Genomic DNA, 23,997 nt, shown 5'->3' with positions numbered 1-23,997 from the left:
ATCGAAATTATAAATACGAATGCCCTATTCTTTCAATATATTTTAATGTACAGTACTTACTTCAATTATATAAAATGAAGATATTATTATGAAAACTATTTCATTACTATTTAAAACATCGTAAAATAACTTCATCGCTCCCACCTTAACGTTGAAAGTTGATAAGCCCCGGGATAAACAGATTAATTTCATCCTATTTGTATATAAATAACAGTTGTAGTTACGTTGACACTGGGTTAGTAGGTTTTTGAATGGGTACTTTACGTGTCCTTTTCAAATAGAAGCTGGGCACAAAGATAAGAGACATTTGGAATAAGGTTGGACTACATTTTTGGTGGCCTTTAGGATATTTACCTTGACGGGTGGAGTGAGGTGTGTTCTCGGAATTTAGAAACGTGGTTTAATTGTATCGTTAAGGATATGTGAAACAATTAAAATATATAAACCTGTGTATATTTTTTACCCTCTTTCCAATAAAGAATGAGGTTCTCAAATTGATTGTTGTTTTATTTAATTTTTTAGGAATCCATACTTAATATTATAAATGCGAAAGTAACTCTGTCTGTCTGTCTGTTACTCAATCACGCCTGAACTACTGAACCAATTTGCATGAAATTTGGTATAGATATATTTTGATACCCGAGAAAGGACATAGGATAGGTTTTATCCCGGAAATCCTACGGGAACGGGTTTTTCTCTGAAAACGCGGGCGAAGCCGCGGGCGGAAAGCTAGTATATTATATATAATACCCAGACTTATCTTGTAACAAAATGTTAAATCTATTATCCTATCTTTCATCGTACTTAGCGCGCAATTTATATGAGTTATTAGGTAAACCTAATAACTCATATAAATTGCGCGCTAAGTACGATGAAAGATAGGATAATAGATATTTTAACATTTTGTTACAAGATAAGTCTGGGTATTTTTAGAAAAAAGATCGAAGAAGCCACGTGTATAGTTTACGTAAGCTCGATGCATTAATATGTCATAGTATATCAACATCCTTTTGTACTGTCACAGAGAAAATTCAAACCTTACTTCTTTCCCCTATAACTAAAGTTATAATTGCACAACACACCTACACACACTTTGTGACGTAGTAGATGTAGGTGTGAATCGAAAATTTACTAAATTAAATAAATTAATATTAATATTTATTAAATTTGATACAATGAAATTACACTACATTATAAGAGCATGTTGAACGCGCTAATGTCAAGAATGATCGAACGAATCGGGTCCGATTTGAAAAAATCTTTCAGTGTTAGATAGCCAACTTATCAAGGAAGGTTATAGGCTATAATATATCATCACGCTAAGGTCAATAGGAGTGGAGCAATGCCGGTAAAACCACGGGGCCCAACTAGTTCGATATGACATAACCTGTAGCATTAAACGTTTTGATCACATCAATAGCTACACCATACCAGAATTAGTCAACAGTTAACCCCTAATTGCTCTTCTAGAACTTGAACACTAACTCCAGTTTACTGTTAGATAAATACCTTCCTGTAGGAACCCTTAATTAGTGCTTGCTTAGTCTTTATGTTACGTGACCTTTGTTTACGGGTCGAATAGGCTTTGTGTATTGTAGTTCATGTTCTGATGACCCGTTTGTTTTAAACTCTGCGAAGGTATTCGTATGTAAGGGGATTCTTTCTCTACTATTGTAATATCGTACCTATGTAGGCTTAATATGTTTCATTGTCCACTTTATTTAAATTTAAAAAAAAATATTTTGTGCTATAAGTTTTAGTAACGTTTATGCTTTATTTCTTAATGTGCTTTTTGAGTCTCATTTCAATATAGGTAATTTTTTGTATGGAATATTGTAACAAGTAGAAAAACACAAAAAAATAACATTATTACATATTAACTAAACTAGGTACCTTAGGTAAGTATTATACCAGGTGGAAATAGAATGAAAAAATCATATCAAATTCAAAATGCTGTTTAAATTGGGAAACACAAACGGTTAGGCTAATGATTGTAATGAAGAGAAATAAAACGCACATGTATCAACAGTAATAATTTATTTCTTTAAAACTCTGTAGGAATCGTTGTTTATCTGAGAGCCAATATCAAGTCTAGAATGAGTACGAATACGGTGATCTTCGTTGTATGGAATAGTGCATCTGGAAAAAAAAAATTTTTGTCAAAACTTATGCTCAAACCAAATTTTGTACAATGAATGTATGAATTAATGCGTATTTATTTCCAAAATATCAATGTAACCTCATCTACTTTTTTAATAAAGAAAATAAAATAACAACCGATGTCAGGTAAAACATAGACGTTACATATTGTAACGCTATTAGTATAGCTAGACCGGACTCTCAGTGGAGTTTCGTTTGCAAAAATCGCGGACCTAAATCTGACTTCTGATATAATATAGTATAGATCCCAGACATCCTATAGACAGATGTTGCCAACCAGTTTTGTGGTCCCCCTGCCCGCACCCCGGTAATTAAATATGGCATACAAAGAAAAAAATAAAAATTTCCAAAACATGCCGTGTGGGGTATCAAATGAAAGAGCTTATTAAGTAGATCACGAATATATAGCATACTATATACATTTCTTACACTTTCTCTAAGATTTTTTAGAAAATTTACGAAAATGGTCCATTTTTGAGTTAACTTTAAACCACTATAGATTGAAAACTCATGAATATATTTTTTAAATTATTATTTTAAATAATTAACAATAGTCCATTGTTTATGATTCAATAGTTCGTAATATAATATAAGTGAGCTATGTGGTGGATTTGATGAAAATAACTATATACTATATGAACTTGAAAATATACTCGCCATCTTTGAATGCTCCCCCCACTCCCCCATGCAACTATTTCACTGTACGAAATATTGAATCGTAAACAATGGACTATTGTTAATTATTTAAAATAATAATTTAAAAAATATATTCATGAGTTTTCAATCTATAGTGGTTTAAAGTTAACTCAAAAATGGACCATTTTCGTAAATTTTCTAAAAAATCTTAGAGAAAGTGTAAGAAATGTATATAGTATGCTATATATTCGTGATCTACTCAATAAGCTCTTTCATTTGATACCACACACGGCATGTTTTGGAAATTTATATTTTTTTCTTTGTATGCCATATTTAATTACCGGGGTGCGGGCAGGGGGACCACAAAACTGGTTGGCAACATCTGTCTATAGGATGTCTGGGACCTATACAATATATATCAGAAGTCAGATTTAGGTCCGCTATTTTTGCAAACGAACATCTCCTTGGAGCCTGCTCTAAGCATTAAATTGTACAAAATTTATTCCGTGCATACCATGGTTATATTTTTCGTAGAGTATTCGTAGAGTAAAAAAATGCAAAAACTCAGATAAAATTATTATTTTTCGCACTGTTATGTAACGATTAGTAGAAAAGATAAAGAAGAACCTTTCTTCGTAGTATGATGAACGATAATTATATAAAAATAGAAGGGAACAATATATCACCTAGCTGTGAAAGTGAAATTTTGGCCTAGATCCAAATTATCAAATTATACAATGGGCGCTATAAATATCTAAATTATTAATCTTCATAGAGACAAGAACAGAAATTTCTTATTAGGTACCTACTGTTAATTTAATGTATTCATATTTTTTTGATTAACGCATGATAAATGATAACAAAAACAAAGTAACGATTTAAATGTATCTTTTCATGCTAAATTTCCAACCTGAAGATTTATAAATATGCTTTAAAGAAGACACTTACCACACCCACCAATAGAGGGCATATTAACAGTATTTAGCTCAGTATCTTTCAGAAAAATATAATTCGCTTTGAACCCGGTTCCATCCAGTCGATCATTGGACCTAAACGTCATTCTGAAGAAGTTTTTCTTCGATGTCACTTTGAGGTCCTTTAATTGACCACAGTGGCGAGTACCACGGGAATTGACCTCGTTCGAGAATAGCACATAGTCACTGGCTGATACCACCTCACATCTAGGAAAAAAATAGGTATTATTAATTAGCACATTTGCAGTATTCGATCACCAGGGTAAATACTGTATGGTACCTTTTTGGTTCGATTTTGCGATCATACTTTTACTGGAAACTTTAGAAAGAGAAGTGTTTTATATAGAACTTTTTCTTAACTTTAATGAGTGCGTATTTTTATTGACACAAATTATCTCAGAAACTTATAACGAAATAAAAAATATGTAATTTTAATTGTTCGAATAAGACAAACTATTTTGACAAAAAATTCATACCTATGTCAAATTTAAATAAAAAAAATAGTAAATGTATGTATTGTAACAGTACCTACTTATAGTATAAATGAATTTTGTTCAAAAGCTATTAAACAAAGAAACATAATATCAAAGACTATCTTCAACCCAAGTCTTCAACCTAATATTTTATATTATACAGTCGTCTAGACTTAACATTGTTCTATTATCAAAATTCAAAAGTAATTATTTTATTCAAGTATTAATGAAATGTTAAATTTTATAGGTACAACTAAGTATAAGTAAATTAGTATTTAAACAGTAAAATATAAAGCCGTTTATCGTTTAATAACTCCACTTTATCTCTCTTATCTTTTACATATTTATTCACTGTATTAAAATATCACAAGTCATTAAAATAATATATAATATTCCTGTATTTTGTTACCAAGAACATAAGCTAACTAGCTTTGTTGTGGAATTGTCTCAAATAATTTATGTACTTATATGAAAGTAATTTTATAAATCAAGTCAATAGTAATCCAAAGTAATCTATAATATTTTTATAAAATACAAATTCCTACTTCATTTTCCTATAAACGATATACCCCTCAAACTCTCAGTTACCAAATGAACAAGCAACTTACGGGTGAACGCCCTCCACATCAAAATGGCTGAAATGCAGGTGCACCTTCTGATCATGTGTTCCATAGAAGAAATAATTGCACTCCGTATCACGCGGGTATAATCCGGGATGGTTCGGTGACGTCACCACCCCCCTACCCCGCGCACTGCTATTATACACGAAGGCACATGGATACTCCAATAGTTGCTTCCCGGTCGTGATGCCGTAATCTGAAATTTATGAGTGCAAAAATTGTGCTCCAAATTTCAATTTAATGTAACCTTTTTGCCCGGGTGTAATCTTTTTGTAAACGACTGTGTTACGTAGTTTGTCATTTTTGTTGCATTACCGTGAGGTAAATTGATTCAATGTTTTGTTGTTTACTTTTTCATTTAGTGTTATTTATAAAACCGTTTCAGTTTTTCGTGTGCTTGTTAAACTCTCACTATATTAACCATAGAACTTCTATTATTATATTATTATTGGATAAGAAGACTCTTTCAATCTTTATAAGATGCAAATCATATTCTATCATCTATGTTTATACCTACATACAAAGAGAGAACAATCACTTATTGATTCCTTGGATTTTAATCAAGAGCCATATAGGAGTATGAGCTCTTTTGAAGTTATCGAAGCGATTAACTACTACTTATGTTCGTCCATATGGCGCTGGTATAGTTTAACGTGGGTGGGGTTGATATCTCTACCCTTTGTGTGTAACATTTGAGATTATATTCAAATTTGTATTCTCATCTACTTTACGATATAATAGCTACCTATTATTATATTATGATCATCAAAATTTAAACATATATATCATAAATGAAAACAGTCGATCGATATAAATAACCTTTGTAAGCGCATAAATAAAAATTTCATCAGACATTTGACAAAAAATTGAAAAAACCAATTAACTTTTATAACCGACTAACTAATATTACCTTCAACGAAATAATAGGAGATCTTGAAGCCCCTGCTGTACCGTGATGAGTAAACACCCCTGAAATCTATTGCTAATTTTGGTCCATTCGACATTATTGCCTTCGGAACGTCGCTGCCGCAGAAGGACGCCATTTTCTCTAATCTCCCGTCGACGTCCAGAAACACGTCGAGCGAATCCATGCTCTCGCAACTGTAAGGAGCTTGTTGTTTACACACAGGTTTTTACTAAATAGGAAATGTTTATACCTTTGTAAGGACCTTTGAAGTTAAATTTAGAATAAAGTAGGAAGAAAGAAGAAAGAAAGAAACCATTTATTTCAACACACACGACAATAACGTCATAATAAATTATAAAAGGTAATATAAATATAAATTAATGTGTGGTTACGTGTGCTAAAAAATATTAGAATAAATAATATTATTATTTACATATTCTTACATTATACAATATACAACTTTGATTGAAAGAAATTAGAAAATATTTTACTACAACGCTGCTCCTAGTTAACATAAATATTAATAGGTCGAACATTTACATTAACATCAGTCCATGTTTGAATTTTCAACAAAAAGTTTCATTCTGATTTGTACAGCTATATATCCTTTTTTAAAATTGCACATAACTGCTTATAAATATTTATAAGTTTCGAAAGCTAAATCCGAAAGACATCTATGGAAATAGTCGTTCACATTCAATGTGGATTTTACCTCCAAAATAGCCCGTGTCATCTACACAAAGGCGAACAAGAATAGACTCATATCCTTCCTCATTCATAAATAATGTTATTATGTAACGCATGATGTTACTTCAGTAGTGGGTTTTTCCATCAATTATGATCACAAATGGCTTGATACGGAAACAGCCATACAATAGAAAAAAAATAGAATATACAGATTTTGTTTTTATGAAGATATTATTAGGATAGATGATGTTAACATATTCTGTAACAATTATAAATTAAAGAATGAAATTCTTGTTAGAAATTTGCTTTATAAAAGTAACGCACAAATCTATTTCTGATAATAGCTTTGCCCTCCACTTTGACTTGAATTTATTCGATATTTCCAGATAATTATTTCTATTTACAAATGGTTTTATTGCGTGAACAATTTAATATACCATGAATAAAAACGTCGTTTTAATGGTGTCGACATTAATAAAAAACGGTGGAGAATTTTTTGGTAAGTAGAACGGGCATTTTGTTAGGTCATTAGTGTTCATTTGGGACAACCCTACGCCCACTTACCTGAAAATACTTTGAGAGCTTTCATTTTTTACACCAGTGTGAAAGTTTAATGGTTATCGTATAGACCGTTAAAAGCAGCGACAGGTTATAGGTACATATTACTATGTAAATAAGAAGAAAGAAGCTATAAATATTCAGCCACTTTTATAAAACAATCAATTACCCTAATCTATTGTGTTGTATTATTACTTACCACAAAATAATATTAATACATTTTTTTCTTTTTAAATTTTTTTCCTGATTAAGCTGACCTACTAAATAAAATCGGAATTCGCCTTGAAACGCTACCACAACACAATTATTGATCGAATCTGCACACTACTATTAAGGTAAAATCACATATTTGGTCACTGAAAACTCTGCTAAGACACAATAAACCGCCTGTAAAAGACGCATAGGCCAACAAATAAGGTAATTACATAGCACTGATCCTCAGAATAAGCTTATCATACTCACTCAATGATAGTCCCAGTAACCCTCTGCAGGCTGAAGTCTTCGAACACAAGCCTGACCCTCTGGCGCCCTCTCGCTAGGAAGTCATAATGACAATGCGTTTTGGGAGGATACGGCGCGGGGTACAATGGTGAAATCAATTTGCCACTCGTGCTTTTGTCGGATCTGAATTCTTGGTCGCATGAAGACGCTGTAATAGATGAAGTTTGTTACAAATTGTTTGACGGAGTTTGGTAACTAAATTTGATGTATTACAAGGTGTCTGTAGAACAAAAATTGGATATTCGTAACAGTTATGTGAACGTGTTTTGAATAAGAATGACTTTTAGATTTGAATGAATTATTCCGTCTCATGCCTACTGTGCTTAATATGACACAATAGAAGTAGTAGGTATGTTATCATTAAAAAAATATCTGAGTCTGGTTAGAGTCTATTTGAATAGGTCTATCAAATGGTCGTGGTATATATTACTTATAAAATAAATATAACCAATGAAAACTCTGGGTAAATATAAACAAAAAATAAAAAAATAAACTAGACTTAGACTATATAGGTTAGGTTATCCTATCATTTATCTACTCATGATCTACCACCGCTCACAAAGCAAACAAAATAAATAATAAAAGGTAATAATGACAGTGCGTTTTCAGGATAAGACTGGATATAAAAGAGAGATCAATTTGCCGCCAGTACTTCTATCCGATCTGAATTCTTGATGGCACGGCGAAGCTGTAACGGTGCGTCGTTCCCGTAATGGTATTTTTATACGATGTTTGTAGATTAGATGCTATATTTCGGGAATATAGATTGGGATCGTTTATCTCGAATAAATTATTAATAGAGTAATGGTCATTATTAAGCTGCTACTTGCTAGATTGTAGCAAATAAAGTTCAACGAAGTAAAATGTCAATTAACTGTTAACTAATTAGTAAATCCTGTAAGTAATGAAATGAAGATATGTAAGTAAATACTTACTTGTGGCACTTACTGCTGGTCCGACTGAAGTTCCTTGGTTAGTCTTTTTATCAGCATCTAAAACAATAATTCGTCAAAAATATGAAAAACTATACAACAGAAAACACACATAGCAAATCAGCACTACACCATTAAATAAAAATATATTATAGGGCCCAGACAGGCACAGTCAATCACAATACATTCATTCTAAAAATACAAACACATAAATCCATTTAGCAGACGAACAATAAATTTACAATAATATTATTCAGACACACGTAGGCTATCAATTCAAATTAAAATATTCATCAGAATGTGGGATGTAAGCAAAAATTAAAATAAATGGGAAACAAAGAAGAATTTACTTTATTGTCTAGACAATAAAATTGTATGCTTACTAAACCTTCAATCGTGTTTTCGTTAGGTTGAAACTGATATCTCGCTTTAAAACCTTGTCCAGGTGTTTTTGATTTCGCTATAAATTCCACGAGTAAATCAGGTCCCGTGGATAAAATTTCATAACCTGAAAAGATTTTACGTCATAATTTTTTATAAGTAAAGTTACAAAAACTATATAAAGTTTAATACTTATTACATTTTAGCTAAAAACTTTTTAACAGATTTCAAACATAATTAATGATTTATGATGATACGAGCTGCTCCGCGCGGTTTCACCCCCGTGGCTCCTCTCCTGTTGGTCGTAGCGAGAAGATATATAGCCTATAGCCTTTCTCGATAAATGAGCTATCTAATACCGAAAGAATTTTTCAAATCGGACAAGTAGTTCCCGAGATTAGCGCGTTCAAACAAACAAACTCTTCAGCTTTATAATATTAGTATAGATTATTTTACTCATAGATAGTTATAGCGTTCAAATCTCTTAAATTTTCTAAATGTATAAATACCTTCGAATTTACATAAAAAAGCACTAAATTATCTTAATATTCATTATTAAATCAAGTACTAAATATATAGAAGATAAAGCAATAAGTTATGAAATAATAGTTTAATGGATAAGGAGAGGCTTTCTTTGAAGTGATTATCTTCAACGGTCGTTTAATTCAGATTAGAATCTATTTGAGAGATAATCGCGATAAAGATTATATTTGATACCATTATAAGACCGCTGTCAGCATCAGCGACAACGGTCTTTTCTACACGTTGAATTTAATTTTGAAATTTTAACCCTTGTTATTGTGACTTCCATGAACACTTTTTCTCTATGGTCAATAAAATATGCCTTTATTTAAAAAAAATATGTAATAATGTTTTTGTTTGTTGTAAATCTACAACATTTTTAACATAATTACAGCCATGATATGGCAAAATAATAAGATTAGTCAAATTGTAAAAGAGTAAATACAATTCAAAAAATATGTCGTATTCATATTTTGAAAACATGATATAAATAATTAATTACACACTACGTCTCATATTCCACACAAATTTCTAATATAATAAACACAAAATACATCCTTATATAATGAAATATGACAATCCTTACCTACAATTTCATTGCACAGCATTGCAATGACCGGCGCGCTCGAAACTTTCCCATCAAAAACTTTAATTGTATCAGCTCGGTTGAGGCAACTAAAAGATAAAGTTTTAGGAAATTCAGATGACATCGAAATTTAAATATATGAAACCCCAAATGAATAGACCAGATTTAATTCAGTTTTTCAATTAGAGTTGATTGTTTCTCACCTCTCGTCGCCTTTTTGTAAAAAAGATTCTTCAAAAACTAATTTCACTCGTTCGTGCTTTCTGCGACGTTCGTATATGGAAAAAATATTAAAAATTAAATATATTAGGCATAATATAAACTTATTACAGTACATTAGATGAATATAGATAGTACTGGCTTATTTTTAGGGTTCCGTAAACAAAGGATATTATATACATGACCCTATTACTAAAACTTCGTTGTCTGTTTGTCTCCAGGCTGTATCTCATAAACCGTCTATCTAGAAAGCTTTGATATCTAGAAAATTTTCACAAATGATGTATTTCCGTTGCTGCCCAAACACTAAAATTTTAAATAAGTAAAATATTAAATATCCCAATAGTACGGAACCCTTCGTGCGCGAGTCCGACTCGCACTTGGCCGGTTTTATTTAAATATTATTCAATAATAACGTACCTTGCATTGAAATGATAATAACACTGCGCGTTACGATGGTAACTGGAGGGATACCTCGGGCTATAGAATCTGCCCTGGCTTGGTTTGTTCAAATGCGAATTAAAAACATAATCGCACTCTGAATCGGCTACCAAAACTCCGTCCGTCTCGAAATTACCTTCAACAAGACAAACAATTTAAACCAAACAATACGAAACATAAATTAGAAATTTCAGAAACTTCCAATGAACTGCCAAAGTATTTGGAAAAAACTTGAGTAAATATTCTTCACAAATTAAAACTAATTAATTGTTATTAAAGTTAATTAGAATTTTTCGGACTCGTGAAATAATTAACTGCCCGTTTAAAGATCAATTTGTGAAGCTAAAATATTATGTTTTTATTGAATTCCAAGAATATTATAAATTTTTAGTTGTCATCGGGATATTTCTTAGAATTTCGTCTAGCAAAGGTAGCCAAGAGCTTAAGGAACAATCGATCGATTTTTTAATCTATCTTTGTTTTCATTGTTCAGTATTGTGGTTTTACGTACTATTGAACAAAAAATGAATATCAATACAATTTACAATTTCAAGTAAAGTTTGTAAAGTAAACTAGGATAAACAAGGCTTACTAATAGGTGTTATATGTATTATTTGAAATAGGTTTCCTCGTCATATCCTAATTTATATTTCTTTATAATAAACATTTGCAAAAGATTGAACGAAAAGCTGATCAAAAATAAGCAACAAATAAATGAAACTTACGTCTATCAATAAATTTGTAAGTCCCAATGAAACCCGTGGCATTAGATTCCTTTTCACCACTATTTAGTTCCAGGACCAATGCTGATCCATGGGAGTATAACGCCGGTGGAGCATCATTTCTATTACCACATATCACTCTTGACCATTTCGAGTACTCATTGACTCCAGGAATACCAGGAGGTCCAGGGCCGTGGATGTCTACTTCGGAATATACTTTTAAGTAGTCGCCGTGGGTGCAACTGAAAAAAGAAGGATAATTTAGGCAAAATGATTTAATGTTTTGTTAATAAGGTATAATTCGTGCATTTTATTATTTTTTACCTTTATACGAGTCGTAATATATTAGTTTATTAATTCCCATTGTAATTTAATTTTAGATGTAATATTACTAATGTACATATACAATTTTAAATAGCAAAATGAGTTATAGTTGCTCGAAAAAATGAATATTATTACTGTTATCTACGTATAAAATTCTAAACGAATACGTAAAATCTTAGATTTTTAACGATTGCGAAACGCCGTTTACGATTTAACCCCCATTTAATTTAAACTAACGTTCTAACGTTCAGTTTTAAGTTAAGAGCATTCAGAATCGCGTTTCACGTACATTGCGGAATCTTTAATTTCAGGAAACTATTTTGGTTATATAAACGAGGTTTTTAGTTTGAACAAGCAATTTAAATCACGTTGGGTAATGGTATGTGTTCATAATTTTAAAGAAAATAATCTGTAAATCAATCCTAAAAAAATTGAATATACTTTGCATTTTTTAAATAAATATTTATCAAGAAGCTTTTTAACCCACAGTTTATCTATGCAAGTCTCACATAACAGTATTTTGCGATGTCGAAAAGATCCCTAAAGAATTTTATAACCCCAAAGTGTGTCAGAGCGGAGAGCAAAATTTTATTCCCACTGGATAAACTATGTTTTAGAGACGTTTCCCTCGTGAAAAATAAGTCACTGAAAGTTTAAGTGGGTCTCGGTGTTCAGCGGCGTCACTCGTCACACGGCTTTTTCTTAACAAACATTATAGAATTTCTTTAAACCGACGTTTTAAAGGACCCTCCGTTTTATTTAAGCGTCTTTGGTGTATGTTGACTGTATGTTTTGCGAGCCTGAATGTTATAATTAGGTTATTTGTGCTGTGCTGCTAAGAGGATACTTCGTATGAATGAAAATAAAGAAGAAATTGTATGCTTTGAATATTATAATGTATGGATGGATGTTTGAATTTTTTTAATAAATACTGAATAGATTTGCCAGAAATGTGACACAAATAAATTATGCTCAGAACTAAAAACAAAGGGACTTAATCTAGATATTATCCTAATATGACAAAAGAACAATCTAATACAAATCCATTTACTTTATTTCTTCTTACAGTTATTGATACAAACTTACATTGGCATTGAAGAAGACAATCAATGAACGATATTTCAACAATATGCCCATACTCTTGTTAGATAATAATCTCGCCTATAAAGCGTTCGTATTTACAAAGGTTGCTACGATTATTGACAAAAGGAATAAGATACAGAGCTTGTCGAAAGATATCGATAAGTTTCTCAGATAGAGACTATTTGACGTGACCTGCTTGAAGGTATATTATTAATATGTTGTTATAAGTGTATTCGGGGGGACATAACTACGTATTCGTACTATGACGTCACCATAATTATTATAATTACTAATATGCTAAAATATTTTGTATAGATATTATATAATATTAAAAAATAAATTAAACATTGTGCAAAAATAGTGAAAATATTATGATGTTTAGATTATATTTTATATCTTATCGTTTGTTATTTGTTTGAGATATTATACTAAAGGAAAAATGTATTAACATTGTTACGGGATTATAACGAGCTATCCATATAACTCGTATTTACTATTATTTCTTTGTACTCTTATTTTCTCTATAATATTGCTTAAGCCGAAATTCAGCAGTACAAATGGATACTTAGGAAAAAATCTTCAATCTTATTACTTTAATTGAATCTTTAAGAAAGTCGAAGAATCAGAGGGAACAATTTCTGAAACACTTTTATCCTTTAATATTCTTGGAAATAAAAAATAAATCTGAGTACTTATTTACGATCAACACAGATAGCTATTAAAAAAAATATTTAAAAAATGTTAATAATTTTTCAGCGTATATTTAAGCACTTAACCTGTCAAACTCAATAACTTTTTTATACAAGTAAACTTTTAGAAGCATTTGTGATTTGTCATTATCTTTTATTCTATCTTATTACATTATTGGGAGCAAAAGATTCAGATGACAATTATATCAATGTTTGGTGGCTTTTCAAAATGTAACAAGATCTTAGAATAAACATTCTTCCATACAAATAAAAATATTTATATAGTCATAACACATCCTTCAATATTTCATATTTCCCGCCATCCCAACCTTCATAAACGAAGCTTTATACTGAACAATAAAATAGGACATAACGAATTTATTGATTTAGAAATGTTATGAGTTTTGTAATATTGCCATGTATTCCTTTACTTCGTCATAAATTATATCGGATATTTTAATTACTTAAATATCACTGTAAATTTTGTACTGCGAGCAAGATTTAAGGAAATGACAGTAATGGATAAGTATAAAGTCGACGAATCGTTAACTTGTTGCCAAACTTTTTAGAGAATTGTTAAACTAGCAAAGAAATTTTGTTTTTTGACTGACCGGTTGGCTTGGTTGGGCTCTGCCTTCCAAGTCAGAGGTCGTGGGTCCGATTCCCACCCGGGGCAAACACACGCCCACACACACACCCACACACAAACATACATGCATGCACCCTTTTCTTTTTTAATTGTAAAATTATTTAAGTTCGAAAAGGCAACCAATCTACTAAAATTGTGAGGGGATTCTAAAGCCTGTAGCACAGTTTTGAACTAACACAGGCTTTAATTTCCCCAAATATATAAACTGTATTATTTTAAAACTTTTTCAATAAAGATTTTTTTTTCTTTAAAGCTAAGCTTTTTTTTGCTGGGTTTTGATCCAATTGACGTATTTCCTTTTTTATTTTATAGGAAGTCGTTGTTATACGTATCATTTTAAAATCAGACAGACAGAAGTGGGGAGCACTTCTGTCTGTCTGATTTTAAAATTCCATTCCAGGCACGTCGGTGACCATTTTTGTAGTAAAGATTTTATCCATATTATTTTTCAGAGTTAAGTAGCAAGAGTCGCATTGAATAAGTTTTTAACGCAAAAACAAGAAGTATTTTATTAGATAATCCCACGCTTGTGACTTACCGTTTAACTTAATTTAATGTAAACTGTATTTCGTATAAAGCGCAATGAATGTACATTTTTAGCGGCACAGAGTTAATTGAATTTTCTTTACATAATACAATGGAACGGATGCGTTCGTAACTTTACTCCATACGCGGGCTGTGGTTTGATTTATGAATTCAGTCGTTTTAATTCATAATTCGTATGAATTTTCAACACGAAATTATGTTGCGGAATCCATGCATACATTTGCTGAATTTTCGTAGTAAGGAAGCGTGAACATGAACACAGTATTTAAAATATTTTTTGTGTTTTATCATTCAATATAACTGTTATTAATTTAATTACGGTCTACACTAAATGGATTATTATAGGTATATTTATTTTTTTCGGAAACTTTACATTTTATGTGTACCCACCTATTATGAGATTCATCGCGATTAATGTATCTAATTTTATACAATCTTCTCAATGTTAGAAGGGATAGATTAATGTCATTTTTCTCAGCAATTTGCAAGCTTTTTTCAAATCTGATGTGTCATTGTGATGCTCTTGGAAAGTATTACCTAGACGTGCTTGATTCCTCCCTAATGGATATCTAATCGAACGAACCATTTTTTATTCGAAGGAATTGGTATTATTTCAATAATGACAATTATTGCGTTTAAACGACATCGCTTGAATTTATTTTTATAATTTCTAATTTACTTACATAATTAGACTGCCAAGATGTACAATGTACATTAATGATAGAGTTTTGGGTGGTTTTGGATTAGCTCTTTATTTTGACAACTTCTAAAACTGAATCCTAGGTTCATGTAAATCGATTTATCTCTATCGGATCTCTCTAGTAAATGAAAATCGATCTTTCCGAGAATTTATACCTATATAATATAAAATGCTCGTTAAAGGTGATTAAATTGAGTAGGTACTTAAAATTTGTACGTAAATAAATTTAGAGTAAAAATAGTGACTTTCGAATGAAAATAATGAACATATTAATAGGAAATTTTAAATTAGTTTATATTATTCATAACAATAATTACCCTGCAGGCAATTTAATACGCTCACATATTAATTTTAGTTATGATAAATCAATATTATTTTTATAATTTATACCTATTTAAATATTTTGGAATATAGTAACGTTATTTTGGAGACTTGCTTTAGCAAGTAACGTAACACACAACAAGCATTAATATTACAAAGGAAATTTTCGGTTAAATTAGGTTTTATTTAAAGTTGTTGTTGTCCTCTACATAACAAATTTCTGTTTTACTTTCCTCGACGCCAATAATTTTGTTTCAGATAATGCTTTGTGTTATAATACTAGCTTTCCGCATGCGGCTTCGCCCGCGTTTTCAAAGAAAAGCCCGGGATAGATCCTATCCTATGAGTCAATCCAAGTTACCCTCTATATGTGTGCTTAATTTCACAAACACAAACAAACTCACAAACTTTCGCATTTATAATATTAGTAGGATTATTATACTAAAGTAAAGTTTTGACTGAACTGTAAAATAGTACTGTACAGTGAGTGCCATAAATTTTAGTACAGTCCAACAATAAGGGTACCTATTGAATAAAAATAAAAATATAGATTAAAATTTAATTATGACGGAGTGTGCTTTACGAAAGCTAAAAATATGATTTTTTCAAATCATAATACCATAATTATATTATTGAATCCATGAAATACTTATTCAATTCAATCAAAATAGTAGCGATAATTTGGCCAAATTCATCTTTCAAGTAGTTTAAATGAAACATTGTGCAGCAACTACTGAATAGCAATTTTTATAATAATAAGATAATTACTGTACAAATTGATATAAAATGAAAACCTTTCAATGTACTTTATCATAATGCTTTATTAATCCATCAATGTATTTAATAATAATATTAAATATCCAATTATTTATACCATTCGATTCAAGAGATCAATTACCATTATTTTCATATATAATTGCATTTTCTCTCAATTAATAAATATTATTCTTTCAGAATATTATTCTATCTACCCACAATCGTCATAATAAATTATTATTCTATCAGAATATTAATCTGTCTATCAATACCCATGCACTATGTCACATACAATTACTTCCTTCCAAGAACGTTGGAAGTTTTGGATCGATTTATTGTTTCCGAACTACTAAGACATTGGGGCCTTTGTGAAAAACTTATGAAAGTCCTTAAAAGGTCGACAAAGTAATGTAATATAGATATAAATACAATATAGTTATGAGGGTGACAGCTGACTCAAACTCAAATATTCATTCATTCAACTAGACTTCCTATGGATGCACTTTTGAATGGCCAAATACATAATTTAATATTTACAACCAGTACACAAATACTTATATAATTCTTCTAATAGCGTGGGTATTATAAATGCGACAGTTTGTGAGGATGGATGTTTGTTACTCTTCACGCAAATACTACTGAACCGGTTACAATGAAATTTGTAGGTAGCTGAAAACCCAAATAAGACATAGGCTTATAGTTTCACGTACCTATATATATATGACGTACTAGCTGCGCTTCGCGGTTTCACCCGCGTGGTCTCGCTCCTGTTGGTCTTAGCGTAATGATAATAATTATATTATAGCCTATAGCCTTCCTCGATAAATGGGCTATATAACAACGAAAGAATTTTCAAATCGGTTCAGTAGTTCCTGAGATTATCGCGTTCAAACAAAGAAACAAAAAAACAAACTCTTCAGCTTTATAATATTAGTACTTATAGATTTTATGATATTTCTAGTCTTATTTAGCCAATTTAAATGTGGGTATAATAGATAACCGATTGTTAATAAACAGCTATTCACATTATGCTAATAAAACAAGCTAATTAAATACATCCGATTGTATCAGTGAATGTTTCGGGTGAATACATCACCCGAAACAGGTTATAAAGAATATTAATTAGTTGACAATTACAGCCAACTTACAAATTAAATTAACGTTAAATTCAAACAATAATTTTAATCCAAAGTGTAGTACAGTAATTACAATTACAATGTTTACTTTCACCACTGTACCGGAAAATTATTTTATGAGTACTCTCTACATGCGCTGAAATTATGCGAAACCTTTTTATTACTCCGTCCCCGACGTTATTACATGCATTGCGAAGAATTAATATGCATTTTAAGTACAAATCACCCTTTTGAGGTGTTAACTGTAAATACGATGCAAATAGAAATTGCGATAGCAATTCTAGACCCCTTTAAAAATGCAACGGTACCTATTCCGATGTTAGGACAACAATTTTACTTATAAATAAAATATGTACACTAATTTAATATTATCTATGCTAACCGTCACGCCTTGTTTCAATAGCAGATACAGCAAAATTATTAAAAAAAATAAAAATGCTCCAACTATATTTTATCCCTCTATATTTTTACAAAACGCGTGAAAATATAAGTACTTTCAAACTCGGTAAGATGTAGCACAAGATATAATGTTTTGCAAAACTCTAGTATCTTCAGCAATAAACCGATTTCCCTAACAAAACGACGCTACCTACAATACACCGGGCTATTCCTCTTCCACGGGAGCATGGAACAATTTATGACCTACAATAGTGTACGACACAGACAAACGACAAACAAATAAAAGATTGTATCCCCTACCACAGAGCTTCGACTACTTTGTTAATTAAAAATTAATTTACAATATTGTGGTTCATTGTTAATTAGTTTTAATAATTAACGCGTGTTTATTCGTATTCATTTGTTTGTTGGTTAGGAAACAAGTCTCGATTTCATTTTATTAAACAAAATAATTCACGAAACGTTAATACAGTGATGGAATTAATTTTGAAAAAAAATCTTGCTTCAAAATTAAGTCGTCCTGACAAACTGCGGCTAAGACGGCCATTCTCGGTTGTAATTTGCAACTAGTATACGCGAAAACTTAAATGCAATATGATAATATTATACTTACAGGAGGATATTCTATTTATTTATAGTTAATACCATCATACACTGCCGCGTCGCAAGGCAAGAGACATCATTAGTAGGATATATTATTCAAGTAATAAATGTATCTTATCACAATATTAACGTTTTCATTAATTAATTGTGTAAGTCTAAAAATTAACAAACTTCACAAATTAACCTCATTGCGGGCTTGGTAACAGAATAAATAATAAGACGGAGTTTGTTGGAGCAAATACATCAACAATGTAAAACATGATATAACATAACAAGCTCCGAATTTTTAAATAAAAATATTTGAATTTGATATTTTTGGTTTAATGACATTCAAATCCATACTAATATTATAAATGCGAAAGTAACTATGTCTCTCTGTCTGTTACTTAATCACAACTTAACTACTGAACCAATTTGCATGAAATTTGTTATAGAGATATTTTGATACCCGAGAAAGGACATAGGCTACTTTTTACCCCGGGACATAGGATAGGTTTTATGATGCCGCGCGCGGGTGGAAAGCTAGTGCATTATAAATTTATATAAAAATATTTTTTTATGCTTTTATTAGCTAGAACTGTAGTGTACTGTGTAGAACCTGTATGTTAGAATGTAACCAACTGCTTCAGACCCGATTTTGACACACTTTAAACAGACAAATAGAATAATTAAAACTTTATACAATTACAACACAATACAATAATATCATTTTAAGCGTGTTTTTTGTTTTTAGCTATATTAATTAAAGCTGCTCCGCGCGGTTTCACCCCCGTGGCTCCACTCCTGTTGGCCGTAGCGTGATGATATATTATAGCCTATAACCTTCCTCGATAAATGGGCTTTCTAACACCGAATGCATTTTTCAAATCGGACCAGTAGTTCACGAGATTAGTGCGTTCAAACAAACAAACAAACTCTTCAGCTTTATACTATTATAGTATGGATTATTGTAGTGGGCCCTTTAAGTAAGAAATTAGATGCGTTGCGTAATAGATTAGTTACCTTGTAATTGGTTTACGATAGGACGTGAATAGGCCATTCCGAGATTAGTTTTCCACTATTGACTTATTGAGGTATTTCTATTAATAAAACATGGCTGAAAGTGAACCCGATTATAATCACCACATAGTATAAAACAAAGTCGCTTTTTCTGTCCCTATATCCCTTTGTATGCTTAAATCTTAAATACTACACAATGGATTTTGATGTGGTTTTTTTAATAGATAGAATGGTTCTCGAGCAAGGTTTTGTATATAATTTATTAGGTTTTAAGACAAAGCGGGCGAAGCCGCGGGCGGAAAGCTAGTATTTAATATATTTAGAAACGAAATTTGAAACGAAGAAATATCGAATAGGGTTCGTTAATATTTGATACTTATAAATGCTTTTAGGGTGCACTCACACACATCAGTCACCGTCACGGCACGTCACCGGACAGGATTAAAAAAAAATATGTATCAATAGTTCTAGTATGACTCTGTTCCCACACGACAGTCGCCGGCACGAAATCTATCAGTGACGTCCCCGGTCAGGCACGTCAAATAATCTTTCCATACATGTACCATACTTTTATCCCCACTCACCCGGTGCCGTCACGTCTCAGTTCAGTCAGCGTCGTGCTACCGTCAATTGCTACATGTTCTCTAGCGTGACACACGTCTAATCACTCACTAACCTGATGTATGTGTTCAATGATTCAGTCAAACCGGCGACGTGACTGACGGACAACATGACGGTGACTGGTGTTTGTGGATACGTACACAAACCGTCACCGATCAGTCATCGGTGACTTGACGGTGACTGATGTGTGTGAGTGCACCCTTAGGAAATACGACTCCCTTACTATGGGCGTAATAAATGTTTTAAACGTTGATTTAGAATATAATATCCTGATTTGCGAAACCTCTATTTAGCTTTCTGGGTCGTTCTCGTTTCGTATGGATTACGTATTTGTGTAGAGAACCATGTTTGTATTGGAAGTTTTACATATTTTGTAATTATTTTCTTTCGACTATTTAGGTACTATTCATTTATTAGACCAGCCCTTCTTTGTTGAGGTGATTCATTATTGATCGAAATTATTTGCTATACTTTGATATCATCCTACTGCTAAGTTTTAATTTATATTCTATTAAGTGCCTACCTAATATAATATTAAAATGTAGGTACGTTGATTGTATGTATGTTACTCTGTAAGGTATTTTTTATTCTTTTTAAGATATATTATGTGCCTTTATATCTGTTTGCATGATATAGGCCTAGGTATATAAATTATAATTTGCCCGTTGCCTGATTTTAAGATAAATAAAAAACATACAATAATGCTATATTTTAAGCTAATTCAGGGCATAATTAACTTGTAACATAATAAACAGATTTAAGAATTAAGAAAAGAAACCGTCTTGTATTAATAAATATTTTACTTTGAGTGGATGTAGATTGTAGATATCCTTCATTTTGCGTAGCTTATAATATAATTATGGATAAATTACGCATTGCCTAAGGGTAGGTTAAGAAAGGATCGGTCGTAAAATAGATTGCTATCAAGTTTAATACAATACGTCAAGAATAATAGTTGTTCTGGATGGTTCTAGAATTATAAGAATTTCTATTTTATTCTATAACTAGCTTTCCGCCCGCGGCTTCTCATTGTCTCAAACTTTACTATTATAAATTATATTCTAAAACTTTATTATATTAGCACGCTATCTATTGGTGAAAACAAAATGAAAATCTATTTATTAGGTTTTTTTTATCGCGAACAGACTGGTATAAGTTTGAGATAGTAGTTTTAGTTTGATCCTAATACGAAATACAACGAGTAAATCCTTTGAAATGTCAAAACACATCTACAAATATGTCTTTTTGATTATATCTACCTACACCTAGTTTTTCATATTTCTCTATGGTGAAAATCGCAATGAAATAATTACGTCTTTTGTTCAACATTCAAAGAACTTCAAACAATAACCGTTCCATTTCGTGAGATGTCCCATTCATAAGAAGTTTATTGCACTCAAAGCTTCGACTGACTATTTTATTGTTGCAAATGTGACGAAATTGTAAATGGTGCATTATGTAGATTTTAGTAGAACTCCGCGAGTTATATTCGTGTTAAACGTCAATAATGTTTTATGTTTATGGCCATGGGAATTGTGTAGATTGTCAGCTTATTTTTGTTGTTATTCTGCTTGTATATTTGATGGTAAAGTGACGCTTATTGCAAAGCGACGCTTATTGCTTATCTGTCAGTCAATAAGTGTGAGCATATTCGTCAATTTTGATAAACGAAAAATCACATCACTATAAAAGTGGTTTTTATTTTAAAAACATACCATTTTTATAGCATTTATTTTTAATGTTTTCAGTTAGTAATTAAAAGTAAAATGAAGCAAAATACATATTATCACGTTTAACAATATCTCATAATATATCATAACGATATACGATGAACTTCAGACTATATTCAACGGAGCAACCGTAACTGCAGTGTGTAAATACGAAAGTGAATACAGTTCCAAGCAAACGCTTATAAAGTGATGCTCCTTGCCCTGCGGCAATCAAACACAAACCTGAAAGGATATTGGTTTACTCGAAGTACCTTACAGATGGAGTCACTGGTTTTGGTGCACTGAACTGTAGCGTCTTTTCGTTTTGGAATACAATTCTGAACAGTAGGTATACCTTTTTAGTTATTTATTTTTGGTAATCTTTGTGTCAAAGCAATGTTGAAAAAAATAAAGGGCTATTAAGTAAACAGAAATATAAAAGCTAGGTAAATGGTACCTACTCGATTATTTTATTTTTAAGTGTATGTTATTCTAGTAATTCGAATTAATTAAGGATGTGTTGGAGGGGGTTTGTCACTTATTTTGGTCCGAAGTAACTGGAAACTACTACTGAGGTATTCCATAAAACAGCGTGATGCATAAAATGAGCGTGATGATCCATCTTTTAACGACAAGGCAATTTCTTGTGAAATTGTTGCTTTTATATTGACTTACAGTTATCGAAAGAGTTCTTAGTTTTTCTTATCACACCTACAATTATATAATCGAAGAAGAAGAAGACAAAATCGTTTATTTACCCTGGCTATTTAAAAAAACTTGATAAATCATGGGAACTATAAACCCTATCTTCAGAAAAGAAGTGATTCTCCCTTTCTAACGATGCTTACTTTGAAAGAAAACAGCTCGCTCAAGGTGTCTATAACTAAATATTTAACGCAAAGAAGACGCGGTAGTATCGTTCTAAATTTAACTACAGAAGAAAAAAACTCACTCAAGATGTTCCTTAAACACGTCGAAGTCGGTGAACACAAGCTCAACGATCTGATGCGGCTGGGCTATGAAGGTATACAGCAAGCAGAGAGCACGCGGGTACGGGCGGGGGTAGTCCGGACTGCTGAAGGTACCCCGCTCCTTGCCTTGTGGTGACGTGAAGCGGATGCACGCACAACCTGGTGAAAAGATTAGTTTTTAATTTTAAATGGAAACATTGTTTCAAAATACATATATAACTAGAGACTCTTTCAACGATAAATACATTCATTAGACGTGGGGCAACAGACAGGGACGTAACATTATAGAAACTTTGAAGCTGTGACGAAATGTAACAAGGTTTTATTTCATTGAGAAATAAATAAATAATGAGAAACGATAGCAAGAATACAAAACAAAAACTTTTAATTTATCTAGCAAGAACAGTAGAAAATTTACGCAGGTACTATAAATAGAAGTTGAATGCTTCATTTAAAGTTATAGGGATAATTATTCGTATTTTTTTTTACCAAAATGTGTATGGGAATGGAGTGATACTAGTATAAAATTAAAGTAGGAGTATATTGCAACTGCTAATTCACCTTTTTTAGCAACAATCAACCATCAATTATCAAATTGTAAGGAGATTTACATTCATCGTTATCTTCGTAATACAGATAATAATCACCCCTTTAAAAGTTAGGCAGTTGCTTTAACATTACGAAGTTCCAAACCATATTGTTTTGTCTTAGTATTTATCATTCAATACCCAAACAAAGTTCTTTGTAAGTATTTATTTCTTTATAAGTTAAAATTGTCAGTTGTCGATCTTCATTACTGTTGAATTACATTATCTCTACCTACTACATTAATATTGTATGTCTGTTTCTTCTTAATGTTGTCGGTTCTTCTAAAAGTTTATCACATTACTTGGGATGTCTCGGTTTATTTAACGTAACCACATTTCGTACAGTTTGGATAAACTCGTGTTTATTTCTACGTGAATATAAAATTAAACTTCCATGTAAAAGTAATATTACGTATCTATTTTGTATCACTACATCAACAACCATAGTCAAAGTTGAATGTTTTTCGTGGAGTAAACGAGTATTGGAATATTTTAATCGTAGAAATTGAAAAATAACATTCATATTTATCATTTTCGATATCAATACAAAATTGCATTATAATACGCGTAATTTCGGGCTGATAG

The 23,997-nt window shown here is 31.4% G+C and overlaps 1 protein-coding gene across 1 annotated transcript in view; it reads right to left on the bottom strand.

Moving 5' to 3' along the window:
• Window positions 1-2,020: 2,020 nt before the first annotated feature.
• The window catches only part of LOC149488542 (suppressor of lurcher protein 1-like), a 39,211-nt gene continuing 17,234 nt past the window's right edge, over window positions 2,021-23,997 (bottom strand). Inside the window, exons 3-14 of the mRNA XM_089695249.1 lie at window positions 22,807-22,984; window positions 11,323-11,561; window positions 10,577-10,733; window positions 10,141-10,200; window positions 9,938-10,026; window positions 8,837-8,956; window positions 8,452-8,508; window positions 7,478-7,664; window positions 5,774-5,964; window positions 4,852-5,059; window positions 3,745-3,977; window positions 2,021-2,139 (exon numbers count right to left, since the gene is read on the bottom strand). Coding sequence (XP_089551375.1) covers window positions 2,069-2,139; window positions 3,745-3,977; window positions 4,852-5,059; window positions 5,774-5,964; window positions 7,478-7,664; window positions 8,452-8,508; window positions 8,837-8,956; window positions 9,938-10,026; window positions 10,141-10,200; window positions 10,577-10,733; window positions 11,323-11,561; window positions 22,807-22,984 — 1,790 coding nt within the window. The 3' untranslated portion in view covers window positions 2,021-2,068. The remainder of the gene's footprint in view (window positions 2,140-3,744; window positions 3,978-4,851; window positions 5,060-5,773; window positions 5,965-7,477; window positions 7,665-8,451; window positions 8,509-8,836; window positions 8,957-9,937; window positions 10,027-10,140; window positions 10,201-10,576; window positions 10,734-11,322; window positions 11,562-22,806; window positions 22,985-23,997) is intronic.

Source organism: Colias philodice, chromosome 5 (genome assembly GCF_061535455.1).
Source record: "Colias philodice isolate Cphi_HAF_F1 chromosome 5, ilColPhil1 Martin Lab GWU primary, whole genome shotgun sequence".
In the NCBI taxonomy this organism is placed as follows: Eukaryota; Metazoa; Arthropoda; class Insecta; order Lepidoptera; family Pieridae; genus Colias; species Colias philodice.
Note: the sequence above shows the minus strand (reverse complement) of the source record. Positions and strands in the feature narration are given on the sequence as shown.